Source organism: Prenolepis imparis, unplaced genomic scaffold (assembly GCF_030444845.1).
Source record: "Prenolepis imparis isolate NDT839.2.m4 unplaced genomic scaffold, iyPreImpa1.0 SCAF_14, whole genome shotgun sequence".
Lineage (NCBI taxonomy): Eukaryota > Metazoa > Arthropoda > Insecta > Hymenoptera > Formicidae > Prenolepis > Prenolepis imparis.
The window spans coordinates 1,537,726-1,560,374 of record NW_028141172.1 but is presented as its reverse complement, the minus strand read 5'-3'; the positions used below and the strand labels follow the sequence as shown (position 1 = coordinate 1,560,374).

The 22,649-nt window shown below is 37.1% G+C and overlaps 1 protein-coding gene across 3 annotated transcripts in view; it reads left to right on the top strand.

The window, feature by feature from the left end:
- The window catches only part of Sk (small conductance calcium-activated potassium channel), a 132,139-nt gene that overhangs the window by 25,671 nt on the left and 83,819 nt on the right, over positions 1–22,649 (top strand). For all 3 annotated transcript variants that reach the window (XM_083054739.1, XM_083054737.1, XM_083054738.1), the window contains exon 2: positions 18,473–18,999. In XM_083054739.1, the coding sequence (XP_082910865.1) occupies positions 18,521–18,999 (479 nt within the window). In that variant the 5' untranslated portion in view covers positions 18,473–18,520. The remainder of the gene's footprint in view (positions 1–18,472; positions 19,000–22,649) is intronic.

Below are 22,649 nucleotides of genomic sequence, written 5' to 3'. Positions count from 1 at the left end.
TCTCGCGCGCAATAATTCTTCATTTTTTGCAATTGCCTCTCAATATTGCCATACACAATACAATTTCTACAATCTTCGTAAATTTACAAATGTTGTACATAAATATATATTGTTGTGAGAGAATTGATTAATTTTTCATTCCGCGTTCGAAATTCGTCAAGAAATACCGCAAACATCTTTCACGTGTGATCTGCATAAATAAAACTTACATTATCACTGTTCGAGAAAACCTGAAATTTCTACATATTTAACGCGCACCCGGTATAGGACTACGTGATCGTACAAAATGCAAAAATGCCTGATCGCCAGATAGCTGGAAATTGGAATACGGTACTTCCCTGCGTGTACAATAGGGCATGAATAAATAAGAATACTCGCGCAGTTCCACGTGGGAAGATGGAGAGCGAAAATTTGGAATGCGAGAAGATACTCTCTTGGTGTGTCAATAATTTCGTCGATTCCTAGTCTGAGCCGCGTAAAAGAGAATGAAAAAAAAATTTTTGCGAAATTCGATTTCATTTCTTAAAAAAATTTTCTAACATCCAATCGATTCCAATTCTTGTAAAATTGTTTAACTTTAATATGGAGAGATGTATCTCTCCATATCGATTACGTGATTGCGGAAGCGCATCGAGATAGCAACATTATACAAATAATCGATTAAATTAATTAATTTTCTAATGTACACTTAGCAGCAACAACCCTGCGAGAACGATATTTACATTGCACTACGTTACAAACTAATTTTCTACCAATTAATGCATCATTAAATACATTTATGGATGTCGTAAGCGCGTGCGAGATGTCAATTAAAGACAAAATAAAATGTTATAATATCATTTTCCTTCTCACTATTTTGCCCAATCGATAACGAATAGACTGTTGTGAGAAGAAGTAATAAAATGCACAGCGTGCTATTCCAAGTGCTAGTGGATTATTTTATACTTATATTCACGAACGGAATTGCATTCGAATAAATATATAGCAATATATAGCGTTGAGAACTCGCAGTATTTTGCATACAAAATAATGCGAGTCGGAAAATACATAGCTACGCGCAGGTACGAAATTTCGAATACACGTAAAGCCGCAATAATTTCCGCAGGCATGAAATTTATTGTTCCTCAGTGGCAAGCTTGCGTAAAATTTAGACAGCGTTATATAAAATTACACGAGACGCGACGTTTCCGGGCCAGACAGGTGCTGCTTGATTTTTATTATTTATGTAGAAATTCTCTCTCTCTCTTTCTTTCTCTCTCCAGCGACCTATATAAAATACCATTATGCATAAGGATTGTATACGTAGAGAAAACGTTCATCCTGGGATGAGTTTAAAAAAAAAGGAGATAGAAAAAGAGGGAGACAGAAATACAGAGCATTACGCAAGATGTTTTTCCGGGTTAAATCCTGCGCGATGTCACCGACGAAAAATTTCACGGTGCTTTCACTCGGCCGGGCTTAATGTCGGATAGAACATTTATCTCGATTCATGCTTAAATTAGACAATATAATCGCCGACAGTCGCTTTTTTTAATCGCCGTCTTGCGACTTAGATGGATTTAACCAAAATTATAATCTAATATTAAATCTTATATAACAAAAAAGCAATTTATTAATTATTAAACTTTTATTTATTTATTAATTAATATTTATTTATTAATATTTATTTATTAATATTTTATTAATATATAAAGAGTATATCTATATTCTCGAATATTTATAATATAAATTATAATATATGAATATTAAAAATCTTAAGAAACGATGAATTTTTTAAGAGATAAATGTTTCGCAACGACAATCTCTCGAATCTCGAACGAATTATTTGATCTGAACACATAGTAGGCCAAAGTATTTCGGTCGTATCGATTGGTTGGAACTGGTTTTCTGATTTTTGTCATTTCCGATGCGAGACAGATGTTCCCGATGTCAGGATTTAACGGGAAGAAGAATCGGGTCGATGATCGATCGGGATAATGAGGTAACTTTTTAAGTCGCGGTATCATCTGATCGGTTCAGCCCGATGCTGCTCTCGGTATATAAATGATTCAGACTCTCCCTTCCCACGCATCCTAATTATAGATGCTTGTATACAACGAACATTGTTAACTCATAAAACATGGATATGAAACGAATTGAACGAGTTATTCCGCGAATGGTATCGATATTTTCTAACGCTGAAAAATCCGCTAACCAAAGCGAATAATGAAAATCGACAATACGCGATAGGGATTGGAAATGTCGAAATAATCCGTGATCACGAACTTGTGAAGAGAGTACATAATCGAATAACAAAAAATTTCTTTTATATATTAAAAAAATTTTTTTTTTAATTTTCTTATACGATCTCCCCTCTATTTGAACAAACTGGAGAAGCTATAGACGGAATACAAGGATCAGTGATTTTTCGTGTATTTTTTTGGTATTGAAATATTTTACAATGATAACAGAAAACAAGGTAGCGGACGAAACAATGGCGAATTCATGTTATTGAAGCTCACGTTATTGAAAGTATCCATCGCGTAGGAACAAAGCGTTTTCGTTAGAAGCTTTCGCACCCATTTTTTTCACAGGCACAATCGCAGAGGCAATTTCAGTACTGGTACTCGATAGCTTAATTGTTCACCGAAAATTAAATGCGTATTGCGAACGCGCACGGACGCCATATTGATTCATCGTCGTTTATTAATCGAGCTCACATTTCGGAGCAGAGATTTCAATTGCCGTTACCCGATGCTTATATCGTCGAATATATTGATACGCGGCATACGATACTGAATGTTTGCGATACGATATCGATATTAACTGTATCGAAACAAACTCTGCAAAACAAACATACGCTCGAGCGAAACAAAATCTTTTCAGCTGTAAATCGAAAAAAAAAAAAAAATTAACGATCCGTACACATTCATGCGATGTTATGTAAACGTTAAATACTGTATATACTTTTGCAATTCGAATATACTTTAATCGTATTTCGTCGCGCAGATTAAATATTTAAAAACGACAGAGAATATTCCCATGTGGAAATTACTGAATATACACTCTCATCTACTTTTTTCCATGTCAACGAAAATCATGAAAAATTTTGTTTGACCCGATGCCCGAGAATCGCATAAATGTTTTACACCCGACAGAAGAACTTCTCGCTAGAGAGAAAGAGAAAGAGAGGGAGAGAGACAGATGGAACCGTGTTACTTAAACACTGGCGATCTTTTAGCGAGATGTTCAGTTCTTTTCCGAGATTCTCATCTAAGAATCCTCCGGCTGTCGTAATCTCAGCGAGAACGTAAAAGTTTAAAGATCTGACTTAATTTTAGATTGTTTTTTTAGATCTTTGGTGTCTGAACTTTTCGATATGAGATCCACTGGAAGATAAGTATCCAGAGAGATTTTGAATTCGGGAAGGAATTACATATTTACGCGCGTGAACGTTAAGCGGACAGGACATTTACGAATGAAGATTTTGTAACGTTTTAATTTTTTTCTCTCTTCGAATTTTTTCGGAACATTGATCGATGCATGAGAGACAGATTCTTGGAAGTTTCCTTTAAATCATTCAAGTTTCAATTTTTAGATTCTCTCGGCATCTTCTCATTATCTTTGCCTCATTCATCTCACGTCTCATATAATGCCGCCATGAGCTATATTATGAATTCACGTTACACCTTGTGCAACAACTTCTTAGGCCCATATTTCCCGGGCGACTGCCTTAAATAGTTTAACCGGGCTCATAAAATTGTGAGTCGATATCGATTCGGCCGTAAATAAAGCGGCAGCGATTGAATTTCAGTCGTCGGCGAATCATTAAATATTTCGCGTCACTCGCCATTTTTAATAAAGAAAGAAAATAGAAATAAAAGAGACGTGTTAATTAAGTCAACCAGCATTTATCAACACGATCCGTCGAAATTTGAACGCCGAAGTGAAATGACGAAATATTTTGATATTTAATTGCTCGACATAATTAACGAATGTTAAATGTCAACAACAAATCCCTATCGAAAAATTTTATACGAAAGAGCAGTATAAATACGAGATGTATCGATATATAAATAACAAAATATAAATTTACAAAAATAAGTATAATTATTGGTAAATATAGAAAATAAAGTAAATATAGACACAAAAAATTAACTTTCTGTCGATGCGTATTTTTCAAGATTATTTTTCCAATTATATTTAAAATGCAGAAAGATAATTAATCTATATACACAAACAGGCGAGATATACAAATTGCGATAAAGTGTAATAATTCTGAAAGAGAGAAAGGAGGATGAATGACATCTTAGCACGTCGTTCGCATCGTGTGTTGTAGATCGGCTTTTACATCTGTTCGATTTATGTTATGGCTCATTGAACGTCGACTCTGTAGTCTTCCTTTTTACTCTTTTCTGTCTGTTCTCCGGACGCGACGGAGAATGCAGATCGATATATCGAACCCTCCAGCGACACACCAGCGCGGACAGACTTTAATTCTCATTGATCATTGGCTCGCTCGGCTCTTTCACTCTTTCTCTTTCTCTCTGTCTTTTTCTCCCTTTTATCCTTTACCCTTTTCCGACAGCTCGGTGCGAAATCTTGGACAGTAATTTTCCAATAATTTCGAGAATTTTATAAATGACAAAGCCATTCCTTGTGAAATCTCTGCTTACTCTTCTTTAATCTAATCTAAACTTTTTTCGTATTTAATTTATCTAAATCACTTCAAGTATATATAATTAGTTTTTCTATTCACATCTGAAAAGTATGATCTTTGAGGAGGAATTTATATATTAATTATTTAATATTCTAATCTACTTTTCTGGAATTAGAATTAAATGCAAATTATAAGAGTTTTAAGTAAGAAAAGCAAATTTTTTAAATGAAAAAACTGCATTGCGTATTAATAATGTTTAAGATAATTTTTTCGAACCTTTTGTCGGAGATGAATAGAATAAATTTCAGCGAAAACAAGTGAAGATGTCGAAAAAAGAGGCGGTTACGAATGAAATGTTCGGGAATTCATCCTTGGAAGAAAGCGGCTTTGCGTGCATTACGAAATAAATCATTGGTCGCTTTCTTTGTCGTTCGCGTCCTTTTTTCACCGACCAGTAGTAAGTAGAAATTGACAAATAGCGTTCTAGTTCGTCGTTCTTGCCGAAGGAGCTCCTTGCACTCTATTTTTCCGCGGGATAACGACCGTTCTATCGATATTCCAGCATTTGTCCGAAAAACATCTCTTATTACAATTAAATCTGTTTTCTCGCAATTGAGATTAAATGCGATAAATTGCAATGTATATATCGCGACATTTTTTAAAATATTTTAAAATCTCTTCATATCTTGCGTATCTTTAGAGTTTCGAAAAAGTTTGAAATCTCTAAATTTTCTTTTAAGAATTGAACATTGTAGAAATCTTTTATAAAAGCTGCTCTGTACAGTTTTAATTTTTTAGTCTACAAAATCGTGCGATTTCCTAATAAAACGATCTACATTTTTTAACTTCATGTAAATATAATATGACGAAGCACCGGTATCTCTTTTTCAAAATTCTATAGTGTAACGAGAAACTTTATCACGAACGGATATCTTACACGGTACATCAGAAGACTGAGAAAAGTAGCGCTGGTTAGCCGTGGGTGAGCTGCTCCTTATAAAGCTTTGACTAGGCGTTGTGCGCAACGAACCGACAGAATACACTCGCAATTGCCTATTCTCAATTGCGAGCTAAAGGCTGGGCTTCCCACCGTCCACCTTTTGCTAGGTATGCCTTTCCCCGATCGATCCGCGAAGCCTTGATTAGATTTAGCTCCGGCGATTGAGTCGGTCGCTTCATTACATTAATCCTATAGCATTCAATCCAGTACGCTTTTCTTCTCGAAAGAACATTACGTCCTTTCTCCAAGCGCGTTGATTGTTATTCCTCTTATAGCTTCCTTTTTCTAGGCTCTTCTTCGTTAGAGATAATTCGGGAGAGAAACATTGTCATTTTTATTGCAGTGATTACAATGTCTTTGATTTAATCAATTTCTAGATAAGAGGAAGAGAGAGAAATTCAAAATCTTTTTTTTTTTTTTTTTTTTTTAAAGATCTTTTAATGTGCAGGCAAATTATAATACTTTAATTATTGAAAAATAACGATGTTTAATAGGCATGATGAAATAATGGAGAAATAATTATTCTGTTATAATTAATATTACGATGTCACTTTCATTAAATTTTCCTTTTAATGATCCTTTGGACTATCTATAGATATGAATTATCTATAGATTACCTCGTTTTATATGATTGTCACAAATTCTCCGGAGAAAAGAAGCATATACGAACGTGCATTATATTCGAGAAGACATCTATGTTCCCTATGGAAGGAGGACGCTTTTCGGCGATTCACCCGATGTGCACAGTCAGTCTGAAAGGCGAGTTATAAATTTCCTGCTCCGCCAGTCTTTCTCGTTTTCTATTTCCGTGCTACGTTTTCGCGCGCGTATTCGACGAGCTGGAAAAACGAGCGTCGGTCAAAAGAGTTGCACAATGCGAGTTTTCGCGAGCGAGAATACGATTCCTGCCCGTGGCCCGACCAAGTGGAAAGGAAGACTGATAGGATGGCGGGATTGCGGCTGACGTTTATCGCGAATTAAAGGGATCAAAGGGGGATGGCGACGTCTTCCGGGCGGATGTCGGAGAATCTCTCCGATTTGAGCACTTTGCCCTCCGCCCTCGCGTCTTTTCACGCCCGGCTTTCCCTTCGATTTTCGGATGATCGTACGAGGAGTGCGCGTAAACATGTAGTACAAATGCCCATAAAAGTATATATATAAACTTTCGATCTCAGAAAATATTTAAATTATAAAAATATCTAGTAAATCTTCTATATCATGTACTCTCTGCTTTCAAAAATCTGTCTCTTTGCTCCTTGTCACTTAAAAATAATAGATAATTATTTTTTAAATAAAAAATTATTTAAATTTTCTATATATATTTGGAAAAAATATTCTATATAATAATAATATGAAATAATATAAAATATATCTATTTTATTTTAAAACATCAGTCATGAATAGATGCGAATAATAAATCTTACTTTATAACTCTGTTGTTTTCGCATTTTTGTGAAAAATTTTCTTTAAAAAGGGAGAGAAGAGCGGTAAGTGACAAATCGCGGCAAGCGACTATTCGCGTCGTGGAAGTTTCGTCGACGGAATGAACCGTAGAGAGAAACAAGTGTGCAGAGAACAGAAATGCATCTCGCGAATATACGTCTGGCGATACCCATCCGCGTTCGCGCGGGCGGAAAATGGTGTTCCGGCGCGATGCGTTTAGCGATCCGATGATGGAAGCACCGTTACGGCGTATAAGAGCACCGCCGCTGCCGCCGTCGAGAGATCATCTATTTTTATACACGCCGGTCGAGGATCCGGATGATAAAGCACTCTTGGAACTTTGCACCCCTTCCCCTATTTATAAACCCGGATTTGGCATCGCCAAGGCGAACGATGGATGGATGCTGTTCCATCCGCGGTAAATCTGATTTGGAAAACTTCGTACTTGCGTGTTGATTCGCTTTGCATAGCGAATAAGTTCGCGAAATTGGTGCTCGAGACGGAAAAGATGTAATGTGTGTGTTAATTTAATCGTAAATTAATAAGAGGAATTTTCTCTCTCTATGCTAAATTTCAAATTTACATCTTGGATGCAGGAATATGAAAATATACACAAATATAAATTAATAAAATAAGTAACAAGTTAAACTAATTTAATTTATTAAGATTTATTAGCGAGTTACATATTATAAATAATATATTTATACTTTATACTAATTTATGCGAAATCTGGAAGAGATAATTTATTCTTTTATTTATTTTTTGTATTCAGATTTATTATTTTTTTTATTTAAATTAAATTAATTAATTTTTCTATTCTCTTCTTACGTGAGAGAAGATTTGTTATTACAAATATCAATTTTAGGAAAACCGAACTTATTTTTCTCGAAAATGAAATCTTCCAACAATGTACATTGTTTATAGGACATTTTCATATTTCGTGCACATTTTATGAAATTTGACGTTAGAAAATATTATTCTCGTCTTTCTCTCTTTTACTTTCATATGGCATCAGAGAGAGAGAGAGAGAGAGAAAACGCTTTTACGGAAAATTCATCGTTATAAAGTGCGCGTAAGATGACCTGGTTTGACACTATCCAGCAAAATCCTCGGTGTATTAATTAGGCAGCAAAGCTTGACGTATATCTATATATACTGTGTACACTACATTACGACTGCCGCGCGATCGATCGCTCCGCGTGGAGTACGCGTCGCGATAACGTACACTTTGTCTCACTGCATTATGCTCGTCGATAGATAGACGTAAATTAACGCTATCACGGGTGTGCGAGACGTATATGACTTTGGATCGGTTCAATCGAACGATAATATGAGCTAAAGATTTCCGAACAAATTTTTTCCATGTTGCATATGGAAGGCTCAAGATTCGGCAAAGTTGTCAGAGAAGGCACATCTGTCTGATATTTTACCTGTTTTTTTTAATCTTTGAATTTTATATTCCTCAACATCAGCAATTATAAAATTTATTTTGACGATATATCATAACAAGTAAATTTTTTGAAAATACAAATTTCTTCTGAGGTTACTTGTGTGAAGAATTGTAAAAAATTCCAAACCAAACTTTATTTGCTTTAATGGAATATTTCTGTCAATTCCGCATTCGAGGTGAACAGAAAGCATCGAACGGTCGCGTTTATAATGTTTTAAACGCGAATTACGAGTTTGTCGCTTATCGTTAAGCGATGTCAGTTTCTGCGTCAGTTGGCGTAGTCCATAGTTATTTAAAGGCATCGCGTCTGAGTGCTCCCGAAATAGTGTGACGTGGCTGACGTGGTTTGCGAGGCATCGTGAGCGATCCCGCGTAAAGAGAGCGCAATATTCAATTTTAACCGAAAAGTTCAATTTTTGCAAAAATTAAAATAGCGCGGACATTTGAAAGGATATAAACGTCATAGGCCTTATGATCAGACTCGCTTTAATTATCTCTCACTTTGCACCAAAAATCCTATAATTTTTTCGATCCTATAATAATTTTTTGAAACGAAAGATTTTACCTAATAAAGCTATAGAAAATATATAGAACCTAGTAAAGCTATTGAAAATATATAGAAAATATATATCGAACAGTGTAAAAGAAACGTGGTCCTTCTTCATTTTTGCCTCATTTGCGAAATAAGGTTCCAAAATAGAACGCGACTGGATAGCGCAATATTCAATTTCCCCGACATTCAGTCGCGATTTTAGATTTCGGTCGCGAGTTAATGAGAATGACTTCCCACCGACAAGAGTCTTCCGCGTGCGCCATTGGTTCTTATTACAGCTGGATATTCCCGCGGCTAAATGAGAATCGACCCGGACATTAATCCGCTCGATTATTTCGTCTCGAGGAGGAGGGACGGGGAAGAGATTCTATTGTAACGCATTCAATTTCGTTGGTCGGCGGGTCGAAAGATTAGTCTGCAACTTGGAGATATCCGAATTGAACGGGAAAAAGTGATTGTCGAAGCTGCTTTTAACCACTTAGCGCGGCAGGCATTGATTCGTTTCGCGCGATTTTGCTTGGTCATGATGTTAGCGGCCATGTTTATACACTTTACTAACTTTTAGCGATCTGCAAACGGTTGATAAAAAATTCCGCCCTCAGATGGATGTTTATGTGTTGAAATTCGCCAACTTTTACGCGGTTTCGTGTCGATTCGACACTGTGCTCCGCAATCACGCTCGAAGTAAGTTCGGTAAGAAAGTTTTCTTGCGCGTTTTTCGCTTCAATCTGATGCGGAAATCTAAAACACGCTAAATGCAACCGTTGTTTATTTAGTTGAATAACGCATAGCGAAACAAATCAGTTGAGTAATTTTCAACGCAAATATATGTTTTCAGCTAAAACCGATCGCAATGTCATTTTCTTCGTAGAAGATATTTTTCGTTCGCGATACGTCGCAAATAAACGCCAATTTGTCGTGTTCCGGGGAAAGTCTCTCTCTCTCTCTAGTCGCAGATACTCGTAATTTCCCAAGAACAGTCGTGCACAAAGCATACGCGCAAATAACTCAGTTGCAACTGCTAGCTACTATGTTCCTCGTGTGTCAAGATCGCGCCCGGGAGTTTCTACTTCTTCGCGTCCTCTCAGAAGAGGCACTCGTCTTCCACATCTCGTATATATCCTCCTTTATTTCTAACCTTCCGGCTCTCTCTCGACCTTCCTGCACTTGATTCACCCTCCTGCACTTTCGCCCTCGTCGGTAGAAGTACGTGCCATAACAAGACGAGGCATGAGACCGAATGCATGCGACCGAACGACCTCGAGAACATATAGCCGCTCGAAAAATAAGGCCGACCAATCACGATGAGGCGCGCAACGCGATTCTTCTCGCAATCAAATATTGACAAACCACGGGAATATTAGTTCTTGCAGCCGCAACTTATTTGCTCGGTAAAACAAATTAGGTTGATCTCGGATTTATTGACCCGTCTCACTTTGGCGAAAATTTGATTTTAGGAAAATGCGGCGATTTTTTGAACAGGTACAATATTAATAGAATTATGCATATGCATGGTTAAAGGGAATTTAGAATCTGGAAAATTATAATTTATGATATGGAAACAGACGGGGAAAATCTGAATCCGATGCACACAAAGGTTCTTTACACGGTGTGAATCAAACAGTAGAAATTTTGAATGCACGAATGAGAGAGAACTCTGAGAAGCTATAAAGAACACGCTGCTTTTTTTATTATTCCACTGAATGAGGTTCATTCGTCTTTGCAATTTTACTGTATCTTTTTTTAACGATAAGAACCCCTACTTATGAAGCGTGAAGTGCACCTTTGTGATGTCATGCCTCGTAAGGTGATACTTTCTCTAAAGCCATTCTGGAACCTTAACAAGATTATACGATGTAATTAAAGTAGCACATTCCTTGTAGAAGACCATTTATTTTCAGCTGCAGATATATATATATATATATATACACATGTTTATCCATCTAATTTATTAGTAAATAAATTTGTAGCAAATATTATTAAGTAGCATAATTTGAAAATTTTTTGCAGTGTTAATTAGAATTTCGCAATTATAAAATGTTAAAATTTTCAACTTGTATGTCTCAAGTATATAGGCTTTAAAACACTCTAAAGTCTGATGAAATTTTAGTAAAGTATGGAAAGAATAAACATGATGCTATTTTATTTTATAATTAATTACATGCAAATTAAAGTGCTTGTCATCTTTTTATTGCCTTCCCAAGGCACTCATATTGGATTTCGTAAAGCTATGATAATAAGCAAAATTGTATATATAACACATATATATGCACATCGAAGGATAAGTTTATTTTGAAAATACGGGCAAATAAGGGCGTTGCTAGATGGTCATGATGATCCGAAGGATCCAATTGTCGAGGGTTAAACGATGGCACAGATGAACTCGAGAAGCTACGATCGTAATCACGCGCGACGGCACATGAATAAAGCAAACGTGTGCTAATGAGTGTCGACGGGAATAAGCAGGCAAGAAAATCTCCGGCAAGAGTGTCCATGAATAATAATGACTCCTCAATTTGTCATTCGACAGATTTAAAAAAGCGACATACAATTTTCCGTTTTATTTTTATTATATAATCTCAAGCATATATTCTTGCTACATTCTCTCAAAATTGACGCGATAGACAATAATACCAAATAAACTCGTAATAGCGAGGATAATAATAGTATTAATAATAGTATTTAGTTGACATTAAGAATCTCTTCAAAGCTCGACTAAATTATGTTCAGCGATTTAAAACGGAATGTGTTTGTCTGGCAGATGTTCCTGCCTGTTTCTCACGGCCACTTTAAAGATTTTAATGGCTAGGAGCGTGACATGTTCGACGAGTTGCCAAACTCTCTTAGAGGCGCAACACGTCTCTATATCCTATTAACTCTTGAACTCGAGTAACTTGGAAGAACCGTACCGAGAATCGGAGATCGAGCAAATTTGAAATTTTTATCACACCGAGAACTTTGGCGAATAAGTTGGAAAGTTCCTCAACTAGTTTCTGAGAATGTTGATTAAGGTGTCCATCAAAATTTACATCGCACTAATCGCGAGAGAATGTGAGTCTTCATCTCGAAGCTATTCCTTAATGTTCAAATAATATCTATTTTTATTAATCTTTTCATTGCAATATTGTTGCGTCGCGATTATCTTCAACCTAGTTTTATCTTTTCATTTTGATTAGTAATAAAAAATTTGAGAGACGTAGACATTTTTTAGGATTAGAAAATCTCTGAAATTTCGAAATTACGAGATGAACAATATCGAAACGGAAACGGAAGAAGTAGTCACCCGTGACAGGCGTGTTCGCTACACTCAGGGAGGCCCGTTATAGCCCGACACGTGCGGTAAACTGTGCATAACTCGAAACGACTGCGGTAAAGGACGCGTAAAACGCCGACGTTCGGTCGTCAATTGTCCGTCATAACTCTGGCGAAACGTGCGGGCTCCGTTTTACGTTGTATTACTTGGTCGCGGCTCGCTTTAGAATCGTAACCCGTCCTGACGCGCAATGACTAACACTTTAATTCCCGGTTAATCTTGCGGAGAGAAATCGATTCGATAGGCCGACGCAGCGACTCGTGTGATAGTTTTAAGGAGACTCGGCTAATTTATCGCGAGGCGTTGCATAGCGTCGCGTCACGCGACGCCGCGACCCATAAAGGGAAACGCGGAATGTCGGCAATTTTTTTTTTCCCTCGCGACGTGACACAAACGATGTGTGTACGGTGTGTTTAATGTGCGATGGATTATTTTTTGCTGAAACGTTTTTCTCCCCGACAAATAGGCGGGACGGTTTCCATAGAGAGAAGAAGGAAATAAAGTTTATTTTTTAGTTGATTTTTATAGAACTGCAGTTTTATTAATACATATTTTTATAATATAGATTTTAATATATATTTTTTAATAATATATATTTTTTTTAGCTGAATTTCATATAAATACAGTTGAGTTTTATTAATGTATATCTCTCTCCTAAGTTGAAATATATGTCGTTTAGCCGAGAAATTTATACGTTTCGCAGGAAACTCGCATGCAATGTTATCTCGAGATGAGTGTTCAACCTTGTGACGCTAAACTACTCTACGGTAGTTTTCTTCTATCTACCCAACTCTACCCAGCTCATATTTATCGTTTGCCATTGTGCACGCGGTCTAAGGGTCCGCATTCCCACGATAATATTGCTGCAACACATATATATGGTAGTGGTCGACAGACGGATGTTCCCTTCTTCCGTTTCGCGCTATTTGCGACCAAAAGATTCAATCTGATTAGATAACGAAGTATGCATCCAATGTGCACCAGGTATTCTGGTCAGGCAAACTACGTGATTTTCACCCGCAATATTCGATTGTGTAACTCACCTTGTCAGATTGCGCTGTCAGTGATCGTTGTTCGACTTTGGTCTGACTTAGTCTGATTGCGAGAGAAAACTTAAACGTAGATAAAAAGGAGAAATAGATTATTGCAGATTTTTTATATGGAATAGATTTTAAAGTTGAATGCCAAAGGGGTTCGAAGGGAAGCCAATCTTATTTTATTTTAATGCGTAACTGATTATCCCAAGTGAAAAAGGTCAGCTATGGTCAGACGCTCCTCGTTAAACTTTGATCGACCAATTTTAAACCGACGAGTTTGATATCGGCTCTCTAATATTAAAGACATTTTAGCGTGTTGAATAGACTCTGAATTTTTTTTTCTTTTTATGTTTTTCTTCCTTCCACAATCAGGCGCCCCTCGTTAAATTTTGATCGACCAATTTTAAACCGACGAGCGTGATCGATTTTCTAATATCGAACACATTTTAGCGTGCTGAATAAGCTCTAAATTTTTTATTCATTTTTCTTCTGAGCTTTCTTACGTTATTATAAAACAAGCACTTGCAAAAAAAAGTCCGCGATCGGAATGAAAGGGTTGAACCGACGGAACGAATTCCGCCTCGTTAACGGCTCGCGACCATCGACTGTCGGGTGTATAAATTACTACACATTTTCTTTCTCTCTCTCTCTCTCTCTCTCTCTCTCTCTTCCGTGCTCTCTAATTACGAGGCCGGAGGCGACTCTAACGAGTTCGCGAGCGACGCTCGTGATCGCTTTCATAAAGTCACTCGACTTTATTCCGCAGGGAATCAAAACGCGGAGCGCGCGCATGTTCGCGTGCTAAAATCATCCAGCCATCTATCTATCCGGTGTCTCATTTCGTCCGAATGACACGTGAGTCACGAGGGAAAGTGCATGCCCTTGTGCTCCCTTTTCGTATGAAATACCCAAGAGCTTCGCTTAACCCATAGATTACATGACCCGCCCCCACGTATGAAAACATAACGCGAGTCATCGCGATACGTTCGTGTTCTTTCAATTATTCACGCTTATATTCTCCCGAAGGATTTCCTGAGGCTACACTTTTAACGCGAGATGGGAGGAGGCAAGGAGTTGGCGAATTTTGTCACGAAATTGTCGAGATATCGGCAAAAAGTTATGAATATTGCTTAATTAATTTTAACGTTACTCGTTAATTTTTTCTTCATCGGCAAACTATTATTCTCATATATATATTCGTGAAAAATATAGGACCAATAAACACAAACGCGCATTTCGCATGCTCGTTACATTTCCATTATCGTTCTGCGAAACTATCAATTTATCTCCATGTCACTTTACGCTCAACGTAACAGTTTATCTCGGAAGGATATCGCGCTGTGTACTATTTTCCATTTTCGATAACGTTTTTGCGAAAATGACGAAAGTGCATCTGGAGAGAAATTCTATCTGTGCCGTTATAGAGTGTGTCGATTGATATCCCACCTCTCTCACCTTTTCCACGGGACGGATATGACGACCTCACCTGTATTTCGACGGCGAAAAATTACTCGCCGAGTCCCAGGAGCGGTATAAGGGTTCTCGAGGATGAAGTAGCGAGAGCGAGGCGGTGGCGGAAAGGTCGCTGAAAAATTGAACACGCGAAGAAGAAGAAGGGCATAACTTTTGCGTAGTTCTCGCGCGAGTTGCGTGGATTCTCTTAATCCCCATGTTTTATGCCGAATCGCTTTCACACGTGCGAGAAGAAGCATCGTGTCGCTCTCGCAGGGATCGACATTGATCCGGGGAAAATTTCACAACTTTGCTTTCGTCTCCCAGGCATACTAAACACGGCCCTTTATTTCTTATTCTACATAGAATTCTATGTAAAAAAATGTATGAATGTACGCGGATGTATGATGCCTCTTGAATTATGAAGACTGGCGTAAATTATTGTTAGAAATAAACATCGCATAGGAAAGAAGATATAAATGTGAAAATTTAAGTTGAAGTAAAGGGTATAAAAATATGCTCTTATATTTTCAATTATTTATTAGGTTTTTCATTTAAAATTATATGAAAGAAATAGAAACTCTCATATATTTATGTATTACATAGCGTTAAATGCGCGCTTATTTAATACGATATACGATATACGAGTTTATTATCGATTTACTTATTTAAACGATAAACTACACTTATCTCTTACAACATGTTTTTTTATCGTTAGTTAATTTAGAGTTATCTTGCTGTTCATGTTCGGCTGAACAGCGGAAGACTCTCGAGATGTGATAATGCATTAAATTAAGTAGAAAAAGATGTCAGATCTTGCGAGACAGGCGAACTTATGAGGATGTGACTCTAATAAAGGTGGCCGTCTTTTATAGTCGCTCTTAACGTCGCTCGTAATCTTCCTTGTACAATCGTTCGCTTTATATGCTTAGCGATCGTTTAATTGCGCTAATGTGGTTTTTATGCCATCGTGCTCCGTCATGAAATTACTCCACTAACGGCGTCATTTTACGATCCGAGATCCAATTTTCCGCGGGTGTTAAGACGAAATTCTTCCTTGTATAAAAAAGTATCTGCGAAGTCGACGGTTCACTTGGATTAGCCAAGTGTAAAATTGAGTCAACAGAAGGATGAGCAAAGTTGTCGCGACTGCTAGGAAGCTGCGAATTTATTAAGTGGAGCATAGAACTCCTACCCCGCGAGAGAACTTGGAAGGCAACTTTATCTTGTTTAATTTCTCGAGCTACACCACTTTGCGATAGTTATCTTTCGATAAAAATTGAACGCACGGGAACGTACGTCGAATTTTTGATCATCCAAATCCAACACAAGTGAAATGTTTACGAGACGCATTTAATATTGATTTGTATATATCGACTTTATTTGCCTTTCGTTTCTAATTCAGATCGGTCTCGACACCGCGTCTATCGTAAATAAATAAATCCGACAAAGCCCTCGTTTACCATCGTGTTTCGCCCTCCAAACGGATCACCCGCTACGTGTTAAATGGTCGAGGATATCTAGTAGTTTGGCAAATCTTGCGGCATGCCGCCGTCGGCGCATCTCACGCCGGAAATCTCGAAAGGCCACAAATGCCTGGGCCTGGCACGACCATCGTTTGCGGTCGATACTCTCGAAACACTTTTGGTATTAGGTGATACTCGAAATTTGCCGCGAGTACCACTCGGCGACAGCCCGGAAACCGATATTCACGTAGATATCTCTCGAATTCTCTCGCCTCGCCATTAATTCCGCTGATATATAGCGTCAAGACACGATTCCTTAGAGAGGAACCAAATTCCATTTTACAGTTGGAAAATGAAACTAACAATCTACATATATGAGGCACAGTTTGAAATTGATCAAACAAACCGAGCAAAGAAGTAATTTAAAATATCAATTTACGGTTTTATTATAAATGTCTCTGCGAATTTGGTTCCTTCTCTCTACGAACTCTATGTAATAAAAAAATTAAGAACAGATTAGAAGTAAGATTTATTACTTGCATCTGTGACACTGGCGGGTCCCCCTTTTAACACCAAACCTCCCCCCCCCCCCATATTAAAAGAAACAGTTTTGCTGAATTTGTTCAAAAAATATAAATAAAGAAAAACAAACATTAAAGAGCAATCGACGTCAGGATCCGCTAGTGTATATATATAAGTATAAGATACACTGTAAATTATACTCATTACGCATTCAAGGAGTTAAGTGTAGATTAAGTCAGACATAGGACGAAATGATGAGATAATTTCATTGCACGAAAATAATTAGGTGAAATTCTTTATATCTATATAATATATATATATTATATAGATATAAAGAATTTCGCCTAATTATTTTCGTGCAACGAAATTATCTCATCATTTCGTCGTATGTCTGACTTAATCTACACTTAACTCCTTGAATGCGTAATAAGTAGTATAATTTTCAGTGTATCTTATACATACATACTGTATATATTATATATATGTATATAAAGAATTTCGCCTAATTATTTTCGTGCATAAAATTATCTCATCATTTCGTCCTATGTCTGACTTAATCTACACTTAACTCCTTGAATGCGTAATGAGTATAATTTACAGTGTATCTTATACTTTTATATATATATATATATATTTTATATATAATATAAAATATATATATATATATAAAAGTATAAGATACACTGTAAATTATACTCATTGCGCATTCAAGGAGTTAAGTATAGATTAAGTCAGACATAGGATGAAATGATGAGATAATTTCATGCACGAAAATAATTAGGCGAAATTCTTTATATCTATATAATATACATATATATATATATATAAACGTATAAGATACACTGGAAATTATACTCATTACGCATTCAAGGAGTTAAGTGTAGATTAAGTCAGACATAAGACGAAATGATGAGATAATTTCGTTGCACGAAAATAATTAGGCGAAATTTTTTGTATCTATATAATATATACAATATGTATGTATAAGGTACATTGTAAATTATACTCATTACGCATTCAAGGAGTTAAGTATAGATTAAGTCAGACATAGGACGAAATGATGAGATAATTTCGTTGCATGAAAATAATTAGGCGAGAAATTCTTTATATCTATATATATATATATATATATATATATATATATATATACACTGGCAGATCCTTGGGGGGGGGGGATTAAACCCCCTCCCTTGGAAATTAAAAGAAACAGTTTTGCTGAATTTGTTTAAAAAATATAAATAAAGAAAAAAAAACATTAAAGAGCTATCGACGTCGTTGATCCTGGAATAAAAGCTAATCATGAAACCAAAAATATTAAATAAAATAATTTTGCAAAACCCTCCCCATTAGGTATCGACGTCAGGATCCGCTAGTGATCTGTGATATATTTTGAGTGAAATTGATCAAACAAATGAAATGAAGAAATTTCATTAAATTAGCGAATTTCTTCTTTCTTGAAACTCTTTGTAATAAAAGAAGCTTAGAATCAGGATCTATTATTCGCATTTGCTAGTTTGTCAGCCGGAGATGTCTATTTCCATTTGACCGGAATATTCGAGATAATTAAAGATCCCGTTTCCCGTTTTCTGTCTCTCAGGGGATGGCGACGTAACGTAGCGGCGGATTACTAGCCGGCACGAGAGAGATGAACACGAACGGCAACGCGGTTGCGCAGGAAGATGGTGCCGGTACCGATTACGGCGGTAACGAGGAGACGGCGGCGCTGCTCGGCAGGCCGCCGCCGCCACCGGTCGTGGTGGCCGCGGCGTCTCAGGGCAAGCCGGTGTTGACGCGGCAGGATCGGGCAACCTTCCTGGTCGCCTCGCCGCAACTGTCCGTGTCCGGACTCGGCGGCTCCGAGGAGAGCGGCACCAACGAGGATCCGGCGACCAGATCGGTACCGGACATCGAGCTCCACTGCCGGCTGGACGGCGAGCCGCAGCCGTCGCCGCCGCCTCCGCAGATTCAGCAACCGCTGCAGCAGCAACAATCGCAGCTGCAGGCGCAGCCGGCGTCCTACAGCAGCCGCTCCTCCAGGCAGTCGCATCAGTACAGATGTAGATGCGACCGAAGGGACTCGCTCGCGCCCGCGTCTGCCCTTTACTTGGCCCGCAGTGTCTCCAGGTAAGATGAAAGAAATGAGTATAAATAAGGGAGAAACGAAGTCAAGTACGTTCTTTATGCTATAAAAGTGGAGAGATGAAAGAGAAAAGTAAGATATAATATAAAATGAACCATGTATAATGTCATATTCTGATGTTTATAGTTTTTATCTTTCTTGGAAACATTTGATTGTACCTTACTTTTCTTATACTTGATGGGAGTTGTGTAGATACATATACGTACATACATAGAGAAATACATATTTTATACGCATGTGATCATTAATATGGCAGCAGCATTTATTTTTCATAAGCGAGTCGTTGTGTGCCGCGCGATATGTTTGTTAATACACATAGATATACTACACACGTACTAGGAATAATGTATAGCTATTTCGAGAATGAAAAGTAATGACTGCTTCGTAGTTTTACATATTAATTACACGTGTTTTTTATAAAATTGACAAGAAAGGAAATATAAAATATAAACGCAAGCGTATTTAAAAGAGAGAATATTAAAATATTACCGCGAATGGAGCGAGGAGGATCGATTACTTTTTATCGCATATTGTGCAAACTATTATATTTGTCACTTTGGTTAAATAACAGAATGAAATTTTAAAACTCAAGCGTTAACTTGTTTTTTAAAAATGAACAATGATTGTGGCTCTATCGTGCTTATATCGCAACACGCGTTAAAAGAAGAAAATGAGGCGCATATATTTCATACACGTACATATACCTACATATATTACATTTATATTTATGACGGAGTTAATCCAGGAAAACTTAGCACGTGTTTAAAAAAAAAGAGGAACGGCAGTTGCGCAAGTTTAAGCACGCGTGGAAAGTTTTGACTCGTATAATTGGCGAAGTTTAACTACTCGGCGAACACTATAGTAGACTACGTACTGCCGTAAACTTGTGCTCGGATGTAATAGAATTGGAGCGAATAGTTGAAGACAGAAGTCTCGATTGAAGACGAAACCGAAACAGGAATTCGCTTCACAAATTTCCGCTGTCACTTACGATTTCGATTTTCTTTTACACCTTATAGCACCACATAGAATATCCTATTCAGCGTATAGTAGCATATCCCTAGCAACGATACGCTATTACTTTCGAAAAATCGATAGTCTTCCAGATGTCGCATAAAAGATTTTATTATTCATTGAATGTATCTCGCGTCCCGAAATGCACGAAAATGTGTTACTCTCCGCGCGACGAGAAAAATCTTTGGAGCGCGCGCGATTTAATTTTTCATTACGTAGGAGGGCTCTGAAATTAAGGGATTTTTATTCGGAGCGCGGCGAGAGAGGGAGGAGAATCTATTCGCGAAATAGCTGCGCGAATCGGCCACTTTTATCTAAGTGCGCCCGGCAATTCGCCCGAGAATCACCCCGTTCATTTCTTCTCCAAGAAATGCGGCGCTCTCGGAAAAATGCGACATCTCGGTTCCCTTAGACGACGAGGATCGCCCAGGCGGAACTGGGGCTTTCTTCTTGGCCGATATAAGGGAATTTTTAACCCCCTTTCCCTCCCGCGTTTGCCGCCATCGCGAGTTTCTAGGACGATCTCGTGCACCGGGTCGAGAGTTGAGCCGCGGAATTTTACGTCGTCTTGCAACTCGCCTTCGAAAGCCGAAGACTAGACGCCGGGGATTACTCGGGGAGATAGAGAAACGACGTATAAAAAAAATGTCCTTGTGTTGAGAATGTGAAAATTTTTTGCAACGTTGATCTTTCCTTTTATTTTACGAGCCATTTTCTCAGCCACCATATTTTAGCCGATTTTATTAGTTGTTGATTCAAATTTATTGGAAGACACTAGATTCGTTCTTCTCAATTTTTCAAAGATATTGAACGTTTACGTTGACATAAAATGTGAAGTTAATCAAATTAAAAAGAATCGATTAAAGTTGAATTAAAATTAATGATCTGAAATCTGAGGTATCAATAATAATTATATTTTTAAGAGTTAAAGAGAAACTGTAATAAAAACAGCAAACAACTTTAATTCCAAGTTTATTGTATTTTACGACTTCCATTTAAAGCTTACGTATACCAAGAGTTTCAATAAAAAAAATTAAGCGTTTCTTGTTCTGAAAGATTTTATCGAGGTATAAAAGTTTTAACAGATTATACACAAGACTCTGTTGAACGGTATTGTATTATTATTGTCGATATAGTGTCGCCGTTGTGTGATATCATATTCATTTATCAAGAAAGTAACGCTTTGTAAACACATCTTTTATGCTTGTGACGTAGAATAAGTATATTGAATCATGAATAAAAGATCCTTTGTTATCCCGAAAAGCTATTCAGAAGCTACGGGACTTCAGTTTTCACCTAAGGTCGAAGGCGCGACGGTTAATGATATCTCTAGACGACAGCGCCTCACCATCTGCCCTGTAAAAGCCGGAGGGCTCTTGGCTCAGGGCGCTTTCAGACAAAGAGAACTCTAGTCATATTCTATACATATTCTAACGACAAAATTGAATTGCTCGTATTCAACCAACCGAGTTTGCCAGAATCTCGGTAATTTCATCAGCAATCTTGTGTACACTCTGGTAATTCTAGAAATAACACGTATGTTAAATCTATTACATGTATTTTCTTGATAAATTTGAGATTTCCCAGAATTTAACTCAGAATGAAATTATTTTATAACTTCGTAACGATTCTTTCTAGTCGACTAAAAAAATAAAATTTTTGTTAAAGCGAAATATAATTGAAATTAGAGTCGAAGAGAGATGTTTTTCAATTATAATTTAAATTGCAATTTGAAAAAGTTTGCCAATTTGCGCAGCTTCGCTCACAATCGAAAATGATCGGTGCCTTAATATCGAAATAATTATTATTCAAATATCAATGGGTGAACGATGCCTTTGAGACACGTATGCTACCGATTTAGCGGGGCGGCAGTTTTCAGTGAAATTAGTCCATGGACGGGTGGCCACGTGCAATATTGGATAGCGTATTTGAGACTATCAATTCGACTTTATAGTTCACACCAGCCATAAAACTGTAGCGACTATAAACGATACGAGAGCAGCCGATTACAACGGTATTATATTTCTGAATAAAATTGCGAAGAATCCAACTTTTCTTCATTTAATATCTTTTATTGCATTAGCTTGCTACTAATCGCATCAAGCTAAACGTATTTAAATATTAATGTTCTACATGTCGCAAATAATTTTTGAAATAAGAAATAGGAAAACGATAAATGAGATAACAGATGCGATATTAAATTTAGATACAAGTTAATTCGATGTTTTATTTCATTTTTTATTAAAAAAAAAAAAAAAAAAAGTAAAAGTACTTAAATAAAGTCACTTTTAGCATGAAATTTTTGAATTTGAAAAGACAGGTACTATCTCTTCAAAGAAAACTCTGTGACTCAAGATTACTCGTTTGAAATATGTTCTCCTTGAAAGAGACTTTTTCTAATTCTACTAGGAATCAGACATCCCAGTAGTGAAGTTAAAATACTCGCTCGAAGGATCACATGCAAGTTAACTTTACTTTTACTTAAAAGATAAAAATTAACAAACAGACTTGGAAATAAGGACCAATTTGTCGTTAAATTATAAATACCGTCAATCTCTCTATCGAGGGAGCCAAAACGATCGAATCGAACTTGAAGTAGGACTCGAGATGGATCTTAAGA